This window comes from Lygodium microphyllum, chromosome 15 (assembly GCF_053477565.2).
Source record: "Lygodium microphyllum isolate KBCC chromosome 15, Lygodium_microphyllum_v1.1.10, whole genome shotgun sequence".
NCBI classification, from domain to species: domain Eukaryota; kingdom Viridiplantae; phylum Streptophyta; class Polypodiopsida; order Schizaeales; family Lygodiaceae; genus Lygodium; species Lygodium microphyllum.
The window spans coordinates 32,278,285-32,299,157 of NC_141149.1; the positions used below are offsets into that span (position 1 = coordinate 32,278,285).

At 41.8% G+C, this 20,873-nt stretch overlaps 1 protein-coding gene and 1 pseudogene across 1 annotated transcript in view; one reads left to right on the forward strand and one right to left on the reverse strand.

The window, feature by feature from the left end:
• Positions 1–1,874: 1,874 nt before the first annotated feature.
• Positions 1,875–20,873, reverse strand: part of LOC148024400 (uncharacterized) — a 59,819-nt gene continuing 40,820 nt past the window's right edge. The window contains exons 7-12 of the mRNA XM_087694049.1: positions 18,378–18,456; positions 18,079–18,289; positions 17,640–17,839; positions 17,411–17,537; positions 3,464–3,553; positions 1,875–3,387 (exon numbers count right to left, since the gene is read on the reverse strand). Of these exons, the coding sequence (XP_087550175.1) occupies positions 2,525–3,387; positions 3,464–3,553; positions 17,411–17,537; positions 17,640–17,839; positions 18,079–18,289; positions 18,378–18,456 (1,570 nt within the window). The 3' untranslated portion in view covers positions 1,875–2,524. The remainder of the gene's footprint in view (positions 3,388–3,463; positions 3,554–17,410; positions 17,538–17,639; positions 17,840–18,078; positions 18,290–18,377; positions 18,457–20,873) is intronic.
• Positions 12,151–13,191, forward strand: LOC148024401 (uncharacterized; annotated as a pseudogene).

Sequence of the window (20,873 nt, forward strand, 5' to 3'; positions counted from 1 at the left end):
CACCTGAGAAGACCCGCAATTGTTTCCACTAGCGGTTGTCTTCCAACCACATCTTTATACTTCTTCACCTCTTTACTTTGTCACCCATACCCTTGATGGGTGGTTGGGTTTCTTGCTATTTTTTCATGTTAGATCTAACCATTTTTTAATTTATTATTATCTCAAAAAAAAAGTTCAAAGTTGTTTCATCACCTTTGCAAGTCTTGATAGGCCACTAATTAGGCAACTGATGAGTATCCTTTGTCTTTCTAGGGCCACTCTTTGGGCTCCAAAGATAAGATAACCATAATCTTGGTAGCCTTGGTAGGTCCTTGGGTAGTGGACATACACCCCTTGGCCGATACCATGGCTTCTTTGGGATGTGATGCTTCGAAACATTATGGGCTGAGCTACACTTGCATTTCCTTTCTAATTCAAGTTTTGGACATGAGAGACGATGTTAAGCTAAAAAAGATACATTATACATTAAATCTTCATTAGCTTATTAAAATAACCCTAAAACTCAAAGATTACCAAAGTTTCTAAGTCCCATAGGCCAAAATCCTAATTTCGAGAGAATCCACATCTATAAATAAGAGGTTGCACAACCACTCAATTTATCCTTATTTTACAAGCTTCTAGCCATCACACTATTCATTAGTTATCCAATCCTAGTGACTACTACTATGTCATCTACAACCCTTGGCACCCTGTCCATTGCTTCTGCCTTCTACTTTTGGCTTGGTAGTGACCATTCTATAACTCAAAGATAGTTGTGTTTCTAGATTAGGTAGGCCATCTTGCTACTCACCCACTTCCAAAGGTTTCTACAGCTTGTGTTTATTGCAGCACAAGCCACATCATTATCAACATTACCATCTATAATGATCACCCAACCTCCTACAACTACCAATGGTCACGTCTCCATCTCCATGTGGTTGCATTGCTATGTTTACTAGTTTCAGCCCTCTAGATTGTTGTTTACTGGTTTTTACCCTATTGTCCTTCCACTTTCAACATCATCTCAACTTCAACTGATAGTTATAAACCTCGAGATTCGCCTCCAAGGGGTGCCACTCTTCGACTACTCCCATTGCTTTGCTTTTGAACATCCTATATATTCTCTCATTCATTTACAACATTCCATTCATTCACTTTAGAGTTCTCTTTCTTCTTTCTTCTGTGTGTGTTTTGTATTTTTGCATTTATTGCATTCTTATCTAAGTCATTGTGTTTTAGTTGTGTTCATACATTCTATGTTTTCTCCATACAAAACCTAGCGTCACATCATTGCATTCTTATCTAAGTCATTGTGTTTAAGTTGTGTTCATACATTCTATGTTTCCTCCGTGCAAACTCTAGTATCACTTCATAGATGCATCCACCTTTGTTCCATTTTGAGAGCATATCATGTGGTAGTATAGGAGTGATTGACAAAGGCGAGGACATGCTGAGGTTGTTAGAGAAGAAGAAGAGTCTCATAGGCAATGCATAGCATTTGTATGCCAAACTCGTCACTTTGGAAGAGCACAAGTAGTGATTTGACAAGCTTAGTTCCAGAGTGTTTTGCGGACCACAATGATCTAGGATCGATGCTTTAGTGTTAGGAGCAAACACAATGTGAGGGGTGTCTTTCTAGATGTAATTAGCTTCGTTCGCATTATCGTGTGGTAGCATTATAAGCACTTGACATGGGTAGAGACACATGTTGATTTGTCAGAAAAGGGTTGCTGAGAAAGGATTTACAAAGTAGCACTTGTTTGTTGGATATGCATGCCAGATGTGGTGCACAAGTAGTGTTAACAAGCTTCTCAATTGGAATCTTGTCCAATGGTTTGCCTTCACTACAGGGTACCTCCAACAAGGTCGTGCTTAGGTGGCACTGGACTCTTTCAACCATATATTTTACTAAATACATAAGAGTGGATGTCATCATTACTCGTACATGTAAATGTAGAGGTCATATTTTGTCTTCACATGCAGGTCCTCTTTCACTAAATGTTTATTCCTACTTTTCCCTTTTTTTTTTTTTGTTATCCTTACATTAAACCTTTTCTTGTATATTTGAAAGGATGTAGATCTTGTTCACACGACAATGTTGTACTCGTATTTTCCTCATGTTATGTGGTGCACAACTCATATCCAATCTTTGGCTGTTGCTTGTTCTGTATGCACTTGAAAAATAACACTCCAGCTGACGTTATTGAATGTATACAATAAGCATGCATGTAGCTCTATTGTCACGCTTGACATTGATGACCAAATGGTATAAACTAGGGCAGGCATTTTATGGCTTATCATATAATGTTTCTTCTATAGATTAAAACTTTGCCACTTCGTGTAATCACTAGGATAATATACAAGAGCTCCAACTCTGCCAAGCTCTGTGTTAAGAGAACATTTCATGGCTTACCCTGTTGGTAGCATAGTACAAAATCTGCATATGGAATACTTCACTCCTACATGTAAGGTACATATCCTCATAAACCAATAACGCCAAGCTACTCTAGACAAAAATATAGAAATTGACATGCCAATTGTTCCCTCAGAGGGTGACGTTGAAGAAGACTGTGTAGTTCTCATCTCTGTAGCTCAAAAGAGGTGAGAGTAGGAAGCCTCTGTTGTCTCCTTTAGCCAAAAAACTCATGGGGTGGTATGTAGCTGCTGGTCTGGTTACCAAGAAACTGCTTGCTTTTCTCTGATTTGGATCGTCCAAATTGTTGCAGCTCAGATGAACTACGTTCGAATAGTCAATGCCTGTAGATAGAAAGCAACCAGGCTGGCTCGCTGCTTCAAAGGACACAAAATTTTTCTCCATCGAGAGACTGGAAACTATACGAAACACGGCATCTATTGCAGATGGCTGCCTAGAATGATGCCTTCTGCCTTGCATAGTGTGTCTAAGGATGGCTCCACTAGCTAGGTTGATACTTTCATCAACCTCATGTGTAAGAAAACTACCTGGAAGACCAAAAGGTTCAATAGCAACAAACTTACCTACAAGATGTTTCCAAGCCATTGTCTGGTCATTCCAGAGTTTCAGCTCTGTAGAAAAAGCTCTCATCTTCAAAAGTAGAGCATTCAAACAAGAGTCAGTGGCAAGGTTTTCAATGACAGGATCTGCTAGCCTGAAAGTTGAGTAAACAGCTTCATTCGTGCCTTCTAATGCAGGGAGATGCATTCTGAGAGATCTTCCCATGTATGCAAGATGACGTATCATCATGGTTGATGGATCCTGTTGGGCAAAACTGTACACCTCTTCCTTCTGTGAGTCAGATACTGGTTTAATCCATTCAAATAAATTCTGAATTTGAACTCCTGTGATATCCCAATCACCATTACTTAATCCGGCAAGAAGGTAAGGCCCAAAGAAGAATGCATACAAAGAACCGTACTCCTCTCTATCATCTGCACAAACAAAGCAGACATAAATGTCTAGGAGTAAAATTTAATTGAAAGTCTTAAGCCTTTTATGGCCTTGTACCTTTCACTTTTTCTGCTCTGATCACAACTGGGAAAGAGAGCTCCAACTTGTCTCCAGCTTCCCATGCACGAGTTAATCTCGCATATTCTCCTGCTTACAACCAAATATTGGCAGAATTTTTTGCATTAACATATTTTTCTGGCAATTCACGTATTTGCCTTTGACTATTGATGAGACAAGAAACACTAAAGGGACTACCTTATTCTTCCACATAATTGAATACGGTGTTTCCTGATTTTGACAAATATTACATATTTCCTTTCAAGCCATATTTTTAAAATGATTTGTGGCTCCAGCATTAACTTGAAGGACTTTTCCATCCCACAAAGAAAGGGGAAGACTAACAGGATATATTAGGGTAATCAGACAGGATTGAAGTATTGCTGTTGGCTATTCTCCTGGTAGAAAAATAAGTTACTGAAGCTTTGATGGCTGTTACTAATCTAACCTCTCCTCTTGTCAGGAATACATAGGAGCAAGGGTCCAGACTGCAGGTTTAACAAATTCAGTGGGAATCAAAACCTGGCCAAATGTAGATGAATAATGAGAAGAGATGTTACTAATATAAGGTGCTGGCAAACATACATAATCTGCACCAGAGTGCCCTCTTTTTTGTTTTGTGAGTCGAGTATGCACAAGAAGTTGTGCAGACACTATCACAAGGCCAAACCCTTTCATCCCTGGTTTTGTTGGACAAGTCTGCTTATTTCCAGTTCCTTCGGTTGATAACTCTAGGAAGACCAGCATTTAGCTGGCGGGGTAGGCACCAAGCATCCTGTTTAGGGAACCAGGTAACCTTGGACATGAGAAAGGATAACCCTAACCCTCACCCAGTAAAACGCCTTATCCCAACACCAAAGTGCCCTCCGGAAACCACCTGATCATGAGCCTCTTCAAATCTGGCAATAAGAGGTACCAAAGTCTTTCCACCACTCAGAAAGTGGAAATTATCTACAATGTGTCATCTTTGAGGGCCATGAGGCAGTTAAGTTTGCCATAGCATCACTTTTTCTGAAGAAGCAGCATTGCAACCTGCCTCATTCACGGCACATGATTACATTGCTCTTGAGTCTTTTGTATCTACGGTGTTTGTCACAACATGATTGAGCTCAACTGTTAATACACAACAGCATATAGCAGGGGATGACACTTTTTGGACACATCACCACATGAATTCCGCAGAATGCACTCTTGACAAACCGAGCGAGGATTAAATCCTGACCACATGTAGACACATCCAGAAAGAAGACATGTCTAATCTATGATGCTGGAAAACTTATATAACGTGCACTAGAGTGCCTTCCAGAAACCAACTGATCATATTGCTCTTTAAATCCAACAATAAAGCTACCAAAGTCTTACTGCTGCATTTGGAAGATGATGTTAACAAACACGGATCTAGAGCTCTGCTAGCTATGGCGGACGGAGGTTATAAACATAAAACATGATTGAGATAGAGAATTATAACTCAAGTGAATTAGGTTCCAAGATAGATTAACTTCGACTCATAAACACAATCTTGAGTGACACAGAATGATAGTACTTTTTTCATTGAAATGAGTGTCAACAAGTGCGTGCCTTTATAGCTTTTGGATAGTACCATTCTACTCACTGTGCATATGGGATTTTGGACATCTCTTCCTAGAGCTTCTAGAGCATACATCTTTGTCATATCTCCTAGCCTCTTCAAGGCATAGATTCAGCCTCTATGGGCATACATATGGCTTTTATGGCCAAGCATCATTTGCTATTCTCAACAACCCCCCTCAAATGATGAGTCTCTACCCTTGCTGGCTTTTGCCTCCCATACATGATGACATGGCCCGAGAGACTAGCTCTTTGGCAGCCTAGTCAAGTTAAGGCTTGAATCTTTACATTCTTGGTAAGGGTTTTAAATCCACTTTGGGAAATCACATCCACTAAGGAAAATTCTTTGTCAACAGCAACAACGGAAACAATTTCGACATCTTCTTTTTGGTGGTGGTCTTCTTCGTGGTCTTTTGCTCCAATCTTCGATCTTTTGGCATTCTTAGTTGGTCTTCTTGGACGTCTTTTTCTTCATGCTCTTGTTCTTCATTCTTTTTATTGATGATTGATACTTTTTCTTGTGCTCTAGTCTTCTTAATGAGTTTGAGATGGATACAAAATGGGTACATTCCTTTCCTGTGCCCTCGTATCTTCACAACCGATTCTGCCCGATCATCACATCAACCATTCTCATGGAGCTCAATGCAAAGCTTCTGTCCCCTCTCATTTGCTCCGCAAGCTCCGTTTGGATGATCATTCTCAGTCATCAGTTAGCACAACAGGCAGCCGCTGTAGGAGAAGTTTGCGCTGTGCGGCAATCACCAGAGGATCTAGAACAGATGTAGAGAAGCCGATAGCCAAAACTCAGCACCGTTGACCTAGCTCTTGAATCGCATCTGCCTGTGAGGTACTCGTGATGTCCATCTTGCCTCTATGATGCTTTGCTCCATCTAGGAAGACAGCCTTTTGTGTTGACTGCAGCTTTGACAAAGCGTTAGAGTTCATCGTGTGTTTTGAATACTTTGCTCTATCGGGGATAAAAGTCCCTTGTGCTGGCTGGAGCTTTTGTAAAGCGTTGGACTAGTCCTCTGGTTTTTATGCCCCGTAGTTCAGCAAGACGTTGAGTTTGCTTTTCTGAGAATAGCATGGTCCTGGATCTCAACAAACGCATCCTTGACAGCCGCCTCTAGCCTTCTTTGAAGTTGGTGCTGCAATTCCTCCATTTCTCCCTACTGGTAATTCATGGCTGGAGACTTCCTCAAAGTATAGCTCTGCCTACGGGAAACCGTCTACCTTAAGGTAACAGATGCAAATCCTTCAGCCAAGCTAAGTTACCCTTGAGCCCTTCCACTTCCTTGCGAGAGAGAGAGAGAGAGAGAGAGAGAGAGAGAGAGAGATGAACCTACTTCTCCACCCTCTTTCTCTCTTCTTTCACATGATAGCTTGAGAAAAAATAGGCCTAAGGTGGATATTAAGTGAAGAGAAGGATGAGAAAGGTATGAGATGAAGAATAAGCCTAAGGTATGGATATGGCAAAGGGCCTTAAGATAAATTCAACTCCTACTATCCATTCATAATCAAACAAGGCTAAAGAAGGATTCTACTCTAATGAAGCTAGTCATAGCTCACCATGGCTCTGATACCATGTCAACAAACACGGATCTAGAGCTATGCTAGCTATGGCAGACGGAGGTTATAAACATAAAACATAATTGAGATAGAGAATTATAACTCAAGTGAATTAGGTTCCAAGATAGATTAACTTGGACTCATAAACACAATCTTGAGTGACACAATGATAGTACTTTTTTCATTGAAATGAGTGTCAACAAGTACATGCCTTTATATTGGTTATGGCAGTTGTAACATTGATGCTAATTTGCTTGGTCCTTGTGCATATTAAAACATTTTTCCTTTATAAGCAATGTTATTATCACCTATGCTAGGATACAACAATTACAATCCTAGTCATATAAAATGTGTAAAGGTCTATAGTGATTGCATGATTCATCATCATATTCAATATCTAACTAGGTGGCCTAGTAGATGATTTGCACATCCTTTTAAGGAAGTCAATGGCTCTTATAGTAGTAGTCAAGATATATCTTGTGTAAATTGGTTAGAACCTTGATATTGATGGTTTCTTATATGCCTTTGAGGATAATTGAGGCTTCTAAGAATACTTATGTCTTCAATGTCTCTTCTCATACATCTGGCCTTTATGGCCAAGCATCATTTGCTATTCTCAACAGATGAAGGATAGTTGTTGAGGAAGCATGAATTCCAATCCTCTGATGCCATCAAGGATGAAGAAGATGATCACCAGCCTGTCAAGGGAATGTACCGCAGTCCTCTAATGCTAGGGAGATGGCCTAGGTAGCAAAATGCAAATGTGAGAGCCCAAAATGCTGAAAACACAAACTATAGAATGTTGACGCCTGTGGGGGAAAGGTCACCAACTGTGGAGGCGATGCTTGATGATGGAAAACGCAAACTGTAGGGGCCTCCTCTATGCAAAACGCAAGGTAGATGCTCATGCCAACATGTGGAGATCGTCGTAGGTGGAGAAGACCCTTTATTGGCTTCTTTGGGTCTCTTGTGACCCCACCCCACTACTCCCTCAGTCCATGTGGAGTACCCCCAGGCCTGGGATCAGCACGCAGGCTGCCCCATATCCTCAGACAACCCACAGTCGTTTTTTATTATTTTGCACCTTGGGCACTTCATTAAGGTCTTGTGTAGGCCCTCTTGAGTCCTCTTGTGGCTCCCATGGTAGCTAACCACCTTAGCCCTCCCCTCAACACAAACTTGACCAGCGTGGCCCCTCCTAAAACTGCACCTGTTTTTTAACGTGATGCTACCTGAAAATGACTGAGGGAGAAGACCTCATACCTCGTGTAGATGCCGGGAAGAGCTCGCGAAGGAGTGGCTCTGATACCAGTTGAAAGGGATGGAGGAGACGTGGGAGAGAAGAGCACACACAATGTAGGTGCTGTCAACAATGTTATGACAGCCTTATCGCACTTTCATATATATATATATGAATAAAGAATATGTGCGGTCACTGTACACGTGCAGGCCCAAGGGCCTTTTACCCCAACACATTTAGCCCCTGCAAGAAAGCGTGTTACATGTGCGAACAGCAGCAGTTATGATGTATGTGGCATTGATTCAATCATAATTACTGCTGCTAATGATTCAGATTTCATGCTTTTGGATGTTTTGTTTGTGCTTGGTGTATTTTAATAAGCATGGCTTTCAAGTCATCTTTGAAGATGACGAATGCATTATCAGAGACAGAGAGATGGATTATGTCCTCAGGTTATCCAACATCCTGTATAAGGGTCTGTTTTTGTCGGATATGTGTGACAAACGGTCTCATGATGCTCTGGCAGTTAGTACTCTCTTGCTCACAATGCATAATGCAAGCTTTGGCATGCTCGCTATGGACATATGATTTTTGGCAGTCTAATGATGCTTCAATGGTGTCAGATGGTAGATGCATTGCCTCTTGTGGAGATCCCACCTCCCCATATATGTGAAGGATGTATTTTGGGCGAAATGTATGGGTTTACTTTCAAAAAGGATGGTGCCGTGTGTGTTTTCTGGAAAATACAACTAATACACTCTAATGTTTGTGTTCCCATAAGAACATGTGTTCTTGGGGGTCATCTTTATTTTGTTACTTTTGATGGCTACTCAAGGTATACATGGATGTATGGGCTAAAAGTAAAATCTGATGTGTTTATGCATTTTAAACATCTTCTTGCAAAGCTTGAGGCTGAAACACACTTGAAGGTGCAAACACTTCGCACAGATAGAGGGGGTGGGGAAGGGGGGGGAGGGAATACATATCTTGTGCTTTTGAGACATTTTTGCTTGAAAATGGTATCACACTTCAAGCCATTGTTATTATGATACCTCCACAAAATGTTTAGCCAATAAGTGTCAATGGCGACACTAGAAACTAGCATTAATTAATTATTTAATGCTAGTCTAAGGATCAACAAGTTTGGGGACCACTCCAGGTTACTAATAGCCAAGCCAATTTAATTATGGATGGGCACATTTAATTTTAGGCAAGGTTAGAAAGGCCAAAATTCATTTTTAGGATTATTTAATTCTGAAAATTAATTAAGCGACTGGATAATGCTAAAAAATGGGTTTAGAAGGCTGCCACTTGGCAAAAATACCCATGCAAACTGAGAAAACGTTTTTTAGGGACTAGCTCTCAGCCATTCATTCAATTTACAGCCTGGGAAAGAGAGAGGGAGGGAGCTATTAGTCCATTTTCTAATCAAAGAACAATAATTTACTGCAAAGAAAACAGCCATCTGGGGGCCTCAGCATGTAGGGGACAGCAGGGAGACACCTTCCAAGGGCTAGCAACAGTAGTGCTGATCAAGTGACAGCATTTTGCAGATGCCTCACAATAGGTGACTACATTAAATGCAGGTTGGAGTAAGCAGCAAACAGATTTTAGGGTTTTCTCACGAAGAAAATCAGATTTCTCTCTCATCTTGGCTTTCTCTCACCTTCTCCAACCCATTCTCATGAGATCGCAACAATTCCCAACAATTCTAAAAAGAATTCAACCATATTTGGTGGACAATAGAGGCATTTTTGCTATAAACCCTGAATTTTTGCAAAAATTAGGGTTTAGCAGCCACCTTAGGACCTGTCCCATTAGAAGAAGACATCATATATTGAAATCAGCATTTGAAATGTCTGAATTGTAAGGGGTTTTAGATGCCCAACCATCCATTGTAAATTTGGGGCAGCATTTGGCCAGTTGGGGGTCCAATCAGAGCAAGTCTTTGGTGAAAATCAAGGGGCAAAGTACCCAATCTCTTTGCTGATTGTTGGATCAACAAGGAGCTTTGGATTAGCCAAGGAGATCATGTAATCTCGACTTGTAATACATCCATTGGCAATTGAAAATAATGAAATACTAAAAGGGGCACCAATTTTGGGGCCAACAAGGTGTCTACTATCCAAGATTAATAAGGTAAATTGCGCATTTCAATTTATGTCTATTTGTTGATTGTTGTAATTAAGTGCTTGATCAAGGAATTACCACCCTTTCCAAGAAGGAAGGCTAGTTTTAGATGGCCAATGGCCAGAATGCCCTATAATTATATTTGGGTTATCATTAACAAGATACCCAAGAGGAATAAAAAATTTAGTCAAGTAATCATATTGATAAAAAAAACCACATAACTAAGATGCTTATGATCAAAGAAACAAACCACGAATCGGTGAGTCTATATAATTAAGCTTCAGGAGGCTACTATTTATAAATATCATTCTAATGGAAATTCTATTTATGTCAAAGGCTCCAGAATTTCGCAAGGAACAATTTAATCTTCAATAGCTATCTCAAATTCTTAACCATTTGAGAGATTTTTAGATTACAAGGTTCTTTCTCTAACAAAGTAATATGTGGGATCAGGAATAGGACGTGTCATTTGAAGAGACAAAGTGTCCCTACACTAGTCATTTTGCTCAACAATTGTCATTTATTTGCCTTCATCTTTTGAAGCCAATGTACAACAAGAATGAGATGAGCCAAAGCAAAGCCAAGGGGAGAATTTTGAAATATATATCAATAGGTTTGCAACTATTTCTCTTAGATTTACCTCTCTTTATGAAATTCCTTCCAATATGGAGATGAGAAAATTTATCCATGGGCCAACCGTATAATGAGTTATCAAGAATCAATATGACAAAGCCTAATACTTTGAAAGCAGCCCAAGATGCAGCCTTAGAAGTTGAAGGACTACATATGTCATAGATGCTTGGTAAGTCCTCCAACAAAACCACAAAAAAAGAATACCAAGATGTTTGGCCAAAAGAAGATAGATCCATAGTTGCATTCGTACTACGTACGGACTAGTCACAAAAAAAGAATACCAAGATGTTCGGCCAAAAGAAGATAGATCCATAGTTGCATTCGTACTACGTACGGACGAGTTCGTACCGTACCGTACCGTACGTATCCATACCAATTTGTACAAAAAAACAGGCTATTTTTGGCCTATGAAGACTAGACCACACAATATCTTTTAACTCCTAAGCCTTATGTGTATTATCATAATTTGGCTCTCTCACTCTCTCTCACCCAACTTCCAAGATGAGTATGCAATTCCAAGAGCATCCCTCCCAACAAAAAAGGAAAATGAAAGCACTCCATGTTCGGGTGACGGGGCTGAAGATGCATGAAAAAGTCGATGAGGACACCAAGGTGCTATACACGTTAATGAATATTAAGAAAGACATGCATGTCTCCGCTTGGAGAGTGGGCAAGAAAAGCACAGAAAGGGAGAGCTCAAAAGAGCGTGCACTCATTCTCCGCTTCCCCACCATGGAAGCTAGGAGAGACTTCCTAGCTCAACGTTGTACATTGAAGGGGACCAGTGTGTTTTTGGGTGACGATCTCACACCAACCCAACTAGCCCACATGAGGGAGTGCATGCCAAAAATTAAGGCAGCCAAGGAGAAGGGCAAACTCGCCTTCTACAGAGGAGGAAGAGTGGTAGTCATGGAGAGGCACCACAAATGACAGCGTGAGACCTATGGGACCAGCCTTGCAGTGGCAGTCTGGAACTATAATGGAGCCCTCCAATTGGATGTGGGAGCTTTTGAGGAGACATTCAGAGGGAGAGATATAGTGTTCTACTCAGAGACACATCAGGGGCCTCATACTACACTTCCACGGGTGACAGGCTATAGGTGGGAGTCACCTTGCAAGAAGGAGACACGCACAGACCACAGTAATCACGGGTCGGGAGGAGTGGCAGTGTTAATCAGGGAGGAGCTACAACAGGTGATCCAAGTAGTCCGTAGAGATGAGCAAGCTAGATACATGTGGGTGAGAGTGTGTGGTGAGGAACGCACTTTGTATATCGCCATATGCTATTTCCCCCATGACGTCCCGATACACCCCACCCAAGGGGCAATCACCATATGTGGCTTTGGATGAGGATAAGGGAGAGGTTATCTTACTAGGAGACTTTAATGCCAGGAGAGCCTCCCATCAAGTGTCTTTCTTTGATGCATCTGAGGAGATGTTACAGGAGCAGAATGTGTCAAAGCTACAGCTGGAGAGGACATCTCAGGATATGGGGGAAGTCACCGAATATGGGAGATACCTTGTGGAGATGGGCACAGCACACACGTTTGCCATTCTCAATGGCCTGGCTAGATGCCCCCTATCCGGCGCCTTCACATGTTATCCTCATTGACACGGTGCCGGCACAGTAGACTATGTTCTTGCCCCACCGACGTTGATATCTCACATCCACGACCTCTCAGTATCCCCACGCCTTCTCAGAGTTGCAGTGGATCATGCCTACCTATCATTCACCATCGATCTCCAATTCACTAACACGCAGACCCATCATGCAGCTCACTGACACCCGATATACCTCTTTTCTAGAAAGACAGAGAATACCTATGAGGCAAAGATCCTTAGATTGTAACATGATGCAGACCCCGACGTTCCATTACAGAAGCTGACTCAACAGTTCAGTGAGGCCCAACACATCGCTGCAGGTGTAGCCTTCCCATACTCACGACCCACACAGAGAGCCTCCACCAGGGGGACACCTCGAAACAACTGGTATGACGATGAGTGCCGTGAGACCAGAGCACGGCTACAAAGAGAGATAGCACTGGGGTCCACTACCCACAGACCGGCACAGATACTCTTTAGACGCCTCACACGGTGGAAGAAGAGAACATTCTTAGCTCAGTTGGAGCGAGACCTATATCAGTTATTCTTGAGCCAGGACTCTAGAGAGGCTTGGAGGCTTTTCAGAGAGCATTGCCCGACCACACCTATTACGTCCACCGTTGTATGGAAAGAGTATGCAGCTAGTCTCTATATTGTGAAGGGTCAACCACCTCTTCCTGACCCACTTGAGCCTTGTCCAGAGACCACCACTTTCTTTACAGAAAGTAGGGTCCGAGAGGCCATTGACAGACTTAGCAGAGAAAAGGCACAAGATCATGATGGACTAGTAGCCGAGCACTTGATCCATGCTAGAGATTTGGTGGTAGGATTCCTAGCTTACATGTTTAACAGAGCCATGTGTGAAGGCCTACCAAAAAGCTGGAGCACAAACACTATTGTGCCTATCCTCAAGTCAGGGGACCCTACTCTACCCAGTAACTATCGGACTATCATGGTTGGTGGCTAAGTTATATGCTTCCATCCTTGAGCATGAGTTAAGCAGGTGGGCAAAGATGTGAGGTCTTGGAGCACAGGGCCAGGCTGGCTTTAGGAGAGGCTTCTCCACATTGGATCACATCCTCACACTCAGTGCGATCATTGAGGAGGGAAGGGCCCATGACTGACAAGACCTACTGTTGCTTTGTGGACTTCCCCAAAGCCTTTGACACAGTACTGAGAGACAGGCTGATACATAGATTGCATGCCATGGAAGTACCGAAAGAGCTCAGTTGGGGTATTTTGGCACTGTATGAGAGAGTTGTGGGCAGAGTCCGAACACCTAAGGGCCTTTTGGCACCTATTTACTCCACCATTGGGGTGAAGCAGAGATGTCCCCTCTCTCCGACATTATTTGGCCTGTACATTGATGGGATTGCTTATTACATTTCACATGAAGGAGATAGAGGAGCTCCACTAGTTGGCACTGGATCCCTCTCTTATTGTATGCAGATGACATTGTATTGATAGTTGACTCTCCAGAGGGTCTACAGAGACACTTGGATGCATTACACTCCTATACTTTGGACAGTGGGCTTTCAGTGAACCTTGGTAAAACCAAGGTGATGGTATTTAATACTACACCACAGTGGGTCAGGAGATCAACACCTAAATTCACATATGGATCTTAGGAGCTGGAGTATGTGGATTCTTATACATACCTGGGAGTCTTATTCACAAGGCCCACCTTTTCTATGCGAGAGGCAGCAGACACTAGACTAACTCATGGATACACAACACTAGGTGGCTTGGAGAGGATGTGCTCACAGGTGCAATTCCAAGAACCCCGCACCAAGCTATGGCTCTTTGATACACTGGTTACATCCACACTACTTTATGGAGTACAGATATGGGGGCCCAGTCTTGACCACCATAGCAGATCACGGCGCACTTATGACAGATGGAGGTTGATGGAGAAACCCCTAGTGTCCATGATATCCAGGATGATCAGATGTAAGGCCTCAGTGCCACATGAGATCATCAGAGCCGACATACTGAGGTTAAATACGTAGAAGACTTGGATCTGACCCCCCTACCCCCACGGCACAAGGATGGCACACTACCAGACCCACTTCCTTCAAGTTTCTAAGGATGGTTTCATTCCTCGGCTCAGTTACATGGATACACAACTGCCTCATGGATTACACACTATTATTGGTCAAATCCACACCTCATCCCACCACCTAAGGATTGAGACAAGTAAATGGGAGGGCATACAGATAGAGGAATGCATATGCCTACTATACGACAGAGAGCCAAAGATAGAGGAACACTACATTTGCTAATGCACAGTATATTACGACATACGAGGCAGATACCATTGTCTGTTTCGAGAGGATTTTGGACCCTTGAGATGAATCATGCAGTTTGAGGATCGAAGATGCTTGGGTTTCTTCCTCTTGGAGCTCTCGAGGCACAGAGCAGCTATTCTACGAAGTTGGAGGCTCCCACAGCTCTAGTCACATAGACAGGGAGCAGTCACTAACTTTTTCACTGCTATCGATTGACTATGGCACATACCACTACTACTGCCACATAGCCTACAAGAGTACATCATCATTGGACCTCATCTTCTATAGGTGTCCCTTAGGATAGAGTAGTGGTACTCAACCAATCTAGGTGTCCACGTCCACCCGGACAAAGGCCTAGACATCCACACCACAAACAAATTAGAGCCATCATTGAGTGCCACAGGAGACAAATGCCGAGACGCCTTAGTCATGCAGAGATACATCTCCTTAAAGGACAGACATCTCACTGATGGGGATTTTCCTTTTTCTACTTTTACTTTTAGATCATCAACATATTTTCTTTTTATAGGACATTGTTTCACTTCTCAGTCTTATAGGCATGTTTTTCATCTTTTCTCGTTTCAGATGAGAAACACACCATCATTGTATGTATTGCTTTGGTCTCATAGGCCACATTGGCCTTTTAGAGACATTAATATACTCTTTTCTTTCTCTCTCTTGAGTCTTCCCTTGACTCCATGTTTGTGATCTTCTTTTGTTGTGGACTCACATGGTATCATCACCAAGTGAGAGAAAATAGAGCTGTTATGACCTTTTAGCAGACCTCTCACCTTTCTAGAGTCCCCAATATCAAAATTCAGCATCTTTTTGTATCTTCTTGTGTTCTTTTTACAAGTAATTGAAGGACACTAGCTGACCCATATGATTGGCAAGATAGGGTAAACTATCAATATGACAAAGATTGTGAGGACCAGCAAAGCAACAATTGGGATCGTGAAGACCAATATTACAACCATCGAGATCAAGAGGATTAACTACTGTCACGATCATGGAGATTGAGAGGATCATCGTGAAGACTTAAGAGATTGATCATCAAATTGTGATTCGGACTGTGGTCGGCTCCCTCCCCCCCACAACCATCTCTTCAGGTTTCTACTTTGGGTGGCACTGAGGACTCTCACCTTGCTATTATTGCACCCTTTGCATAGATGCCCATCTTACCTTCCCTCCCCAAGAAGGAAAAGTTGGAGCTATGCCTTGTGGTTATGCAAGATGAAGTGCATCCTCAACACCTTCAATCTATGGAACTTTGTTACCGGCCGCATCACTTAATTGGCAATGGATACTTTGTCAAATCCAAAGCCAATCAGGCAGCTCTTTGGGATTGCCTCAATTCTCAAGCCTATTCTTTCCTCTTCATGAGCTACCATGACTCCATCCTTGTGCATGTATGGAGGATCTACTCTACGGAAAATGTCTAGACCCAACTGGCTTCTCTCTATTCAGTTCGAACCTTCGCACATAACATGACCTCGAGATGTGAATACGTCAAATTTCTGCTGCCCACCAGTCTTCTGCCTGGGTTGAAGGACAAAGCGAACCTTTCCAAGGCTACGGCTATTACTAGTCATGTATGTCATGTATGGTCATCTCCTAACTATGAGCCTCAATCTCCGTTACATGAGGACATTTCGAGCTCTAATTGTGTATTTGTCTATCATTTCTTTTGTCCCAAATATTTTAGGTGGAGGTCCACACCTGCATTAAGTCCAAGCAACTTGCTTTCCCCAGTTTTGGAAAAGCATCCAAAGGCAGAGGCAGCATTTTAGAGCATTTATTATGCATTTTATGGCACATTTTGCTGGTCTGACCTGCATTAAATGCAGGTCGACTAGTTTCACCTTGTGTGTCTATTTATAGACTACCCCCCTCCTCATCCTCCTCCACAGTCAATCATTCATCATTCATGCCGGCATTCCTCATCTTCCCACCTTCGTCTGATTCCCACATTGACACTCCAAACTGCATGTTGGGGCTGACTATTACAGCCTTTTATTATTTGATCTTCTGTCAGTTTTGTTCCTTCATTCTACTGTGTTTCTCTCATTACATCAACATCAACGTGTGATAATCTTCCATCAGAACTTCTGCTACACTCAGATCCATTGCAGACCTTCGGAGCCTTCTTCGGAGATTGTTCACAGCTTTTGAGTTTCTTGTGCTGCGAGTTGTTCCCCTCTGCTTCTTTGGTCTTAAGCCACACCTAGGATATGAGAGGGGGTGTTAGCAGACATGTTTTTCTGTGTTCATCTCTTGTTTGTGAGCGGCACGGACATCTGAAGCTTTGAAAACTCTGTCCACCAGTATTTTGTTTGTGACAGCATCCTTCCATGACACTTCATCATAGGCATATCAAGTGGGGATTAAGTTTAGGGTTAAGGTTTCTCAGACCTGCTCTCTTTCTGTCCTACAGTCTATGTCGCACTCAGCAATAGTCATTTTCTCTTCTTCCTGCACTGTCTGCATGCTGGGTGCACATTTCTGCCCTGGGCGGACAGGTTCTAGCCTGGACAGGACATTTTTGTGGCCAGCAAGCAGGGCGGCCACTTTATGGCCCAGGCGGCAGTTTAGTTGTAATCGATCACATCACAACCAATCCTGCAGATCCAAATGATTCTGCAAACTGTTTGAGACTGTTCTGGATTTTCCTGCAACCACCACTCCAATTCGCCTCGATGGCACAGTGACAGTCATTGACATAGGCTACATCTTTAGACTTCATTCTTATCTCAAAAAGAAAAGTTTTTAAAAACTCCCAAGCAATCACAATTTTACAACCAAGTACTGAGGGTTAAACAAGCAAGCACAGACATCGTATTTTGTTTGGTTAACCCGGTCATTAAACTTGTCAAAGGAAACGAAATTATGCATAATCACCTGGAACAAGAACCAGTGGTAAAGCCTCATTGTTCAATAATATACTTCCATTTGAAGATGCTGTCCAAATTGGAGTACGTACACAGATGGTTGTGTTTGATTGCATATTTGCTATATCATTGCCATCCTGTATAAGAAGCCTAATTGAGAAACACATGGAAAATCCTGATCACCTGGTATGTCATGCACTTAAAAGGAAAGTTATTTAGCTAAAATTTACTATAATTACCTCATTCAAAGCAGAAAACTCAAGCACAACTTGCAAGGAGTTGCTGCTTGAGATGAGAGCTGTAACTCTTTGCTGTATAACTAGTCCGATGGAATGCCAAGTCATCGAACTTGAGACGAGTTGAACTATGTATAAAACAGGATTTAACCCTGACTCTTCAAAGTAAATGGAATCACCAAGTTTTGAGAAAGACTCGATACCTGAAATTGAAGCCATTTACTTGTTAGGATAGATAATCATGCAAGATTGCTAACACTGTGGCAATTACTGGCTAGACTCAGAACCACACTCTCATGCACTAAGGGTGTGGCAACTACTGGCTAGACTCAGAACCATACTCTCTTGTGCATTGCAAAATTTGCAGATGAGTTTCAATAAGTTCACTAAATAAGTTTGAGTGGTACTTGTCAATGTCAACTGGTGAAGCAAAAATTCTTACCGGTTCCGTAGCAGCACCAAAATGATTCAAACTTGGTACCCCATCCATGGTAACTGATTGCCTTAGAAAGTCCCTTTCCCATTGGAAGCATGTATATCATGCTACCTGGTTCCTGGCCTCTTTGAACACTCAAAATACCATTTACTACAGCACGCTCATAATAGTCTGCAAACTTCATCTGTCTGGTCCATCGAAACAGGTTTCGGGAAACCTGTAAAATTTTATATGTGAATGTTGGTGGAATGCTTGTAAAGTTCACAAGTCAATATTGTAACTTTAGAATCTTGACTAGTCCAAACCTTTAGCATGTTGTATGTGGTACAAGTTTCTTCAGTCTCAGTGGAAAAAAGGCTGTCCCCTATTCTTAGCGGGTCTCGCCTGTTCCAGCAGAGATTATAAGACAAAGCAGCTGTTATCGTTCAAGACCAATCAGCTCTAGACCAAGTCACTCCCAACCGACATTAGAGACAGTTGAGTCATCAGGATACTGAATGTCAGATAAATGGCATCCCAAAGGGGCAAATCACAGAGAGATGGCAAGGATCAATGGCACAAATAAATCTACATAACAGGTGGCCCTTTCTGTTGAATTATTGCAGCCCTTGATCCTCAGATTACAGACATTGAATCCTGTTCAATCTTTGTTAAGAAGAGGGTTGCAGTTAAGTGAATAATATTTCTTTGGAACAGAACTTCATCAGATCACAGTTAACAAATAAGGGCAAAATGCACTAGGACTGTGGTAGAATACAGCAATGGCTGGTCACACCTACCTCACCCTCTTAACCTGAGAGAGCAGAAGAATGTTCATGTGGCTGGTGATAAACGTAGCAGTACATAAATTACTGAAAACCTTAACATATGCAGAAGACACCATGCAAGGTGGGGAGCTATAGATGTGTCACATTGTTTACTGAAATACAGGAGTTCCCATTTGCAAGGGGATATTCTACTGTGTGCTCATCTCAATGTCAAGATAGGTATATTTAAGGTGCAATTTCCAGTAAGATGCACCTGTACTGGAAGCAACAATTGAAATGGAGATGCAACACAATTCAAAGAATGCAAAGCAGGAACACATCCCTGGAAATTCGGGCTATGCATGAGTATATGTATTTTAACAGGATGTCTAAATGGCCAGCACGAAATGGAATGCCCATGCCTGACATAAAGATAGCAATCTGACATACACTTGACTCCATCAAAGCACTAACTTCCTCAAAACACTGTTACCCCTGGGAGCTTTCTCTTACCATCAACAGATTCCTAAACTCTCAAGCACCATACTAGTAGACAATAAAGTTCTAAACAAGTCTATTGGTGCTCCTAAATGGCACAGTTGAGAATGGTGACAGTATGAGAGAAAAAATAATCAATTTTTTGTTGACCTGGTTGCTCTTGTAGAAAATCAAATTTTAATTTCAACAGAGGGTTGCAAAAGCAGTGCCTTCCATGATCTGTAGCCTGGAGAAAGGCATGATTGCAACCAATCTATACAGGCCAATAGCTTCACATCATGTTTGTGCAAAAAGTGTGCATTTTCAGCCAGTTTATGTTGTGCCTTTCCAAAAATCAGAAATTTCTTTGAGAAGCATTTTCCAGAAATTATAATTACTAGCTGTTCAAGGGCATTAATCTTTTTTTTGCTGATGTCCTTCCAACAAGCAGTATTCCAAGTAGGAGTCACCAAAGAAACGTTTTGCATAAGCAGTGGCTTACTCTTTCAAAACTTTTAAAGAGTTTGCTTCCACCTTGCCTCTACTTCCTTTAAAGATGCCAATGCCTCCTTATTTAATAATGTATCAGAGATCACTCTAAAAACTCACTGCAGCAACTTCATGCTTTGAGATAATCACTTTATGTCTATTATCCTAAAAGATCCACAACCTCAATGCCTATGGAAAACCTAGAACTCTGCCAGTAATTCAGGACGCTCATGAATAGTCAAGTCACAGAACCTTTGCTCCAATGACATGCTTCCTAAGAATATTGTTCCGCTTTTGATACCCACAGGTGACAAATCCTTCAAGAGTCAGTGGGTGGTTATGCACAAGTTTGTAGTGACTTACTGCGGTTCCATGAAGTTCTTTCTAATTGTGTAATTGCAGCCAGTCTAGCATCTAGCATCAACAATTGTTTAAGCTGGTCCAGCCAAGTCTCGAAAACGGGTTTATATGTTAGAAGCAGATAGGGAAAGATTGGATCGGTCTTATTGGCATTTTTGAAGTGTAAAGGTCCAGGCTTACAGGTGAGTTCTCATTATATGTGCAGATGACATGAAGACCCCAGTTACTATCTTCTTTGCCAGTTAGTCACATCACTACCTCATATGTTGAGGGAGATTCTACATAACCCTTTCCACCCACTATAGATGCAAGTCATCAAATGCAAATATGGTTCATATTGGCGCAGATAGTTAGCTAGTACACTATTTGTGTATGTCCTTTGCCACAACATTGGATGACTTGTCACTCTCTTATGTCTCATAGTCAAGCCTTTTCTATATTTCATTTTGGAAATGGCATCAGATGGTATATAGCTTTGTTTAATATCATTGTCATTAGGGACCATGATTCAACTAGCCACTACAACAATTTATTAGATGGTGTCATTCAGCACTGTAACACCATAATCTCACACCTCATCTGGATATGCATACGAACCCTCTGCCTAAGTCATGCACTGACCACAAATATCATAAATGGAGGGAGTGTTAAAGATGCAGAGCAGAACAATAACATAACAGTCGTATTTACTTCTAGCATTTCCAACAAATATGATACTCTCTCTTAAAT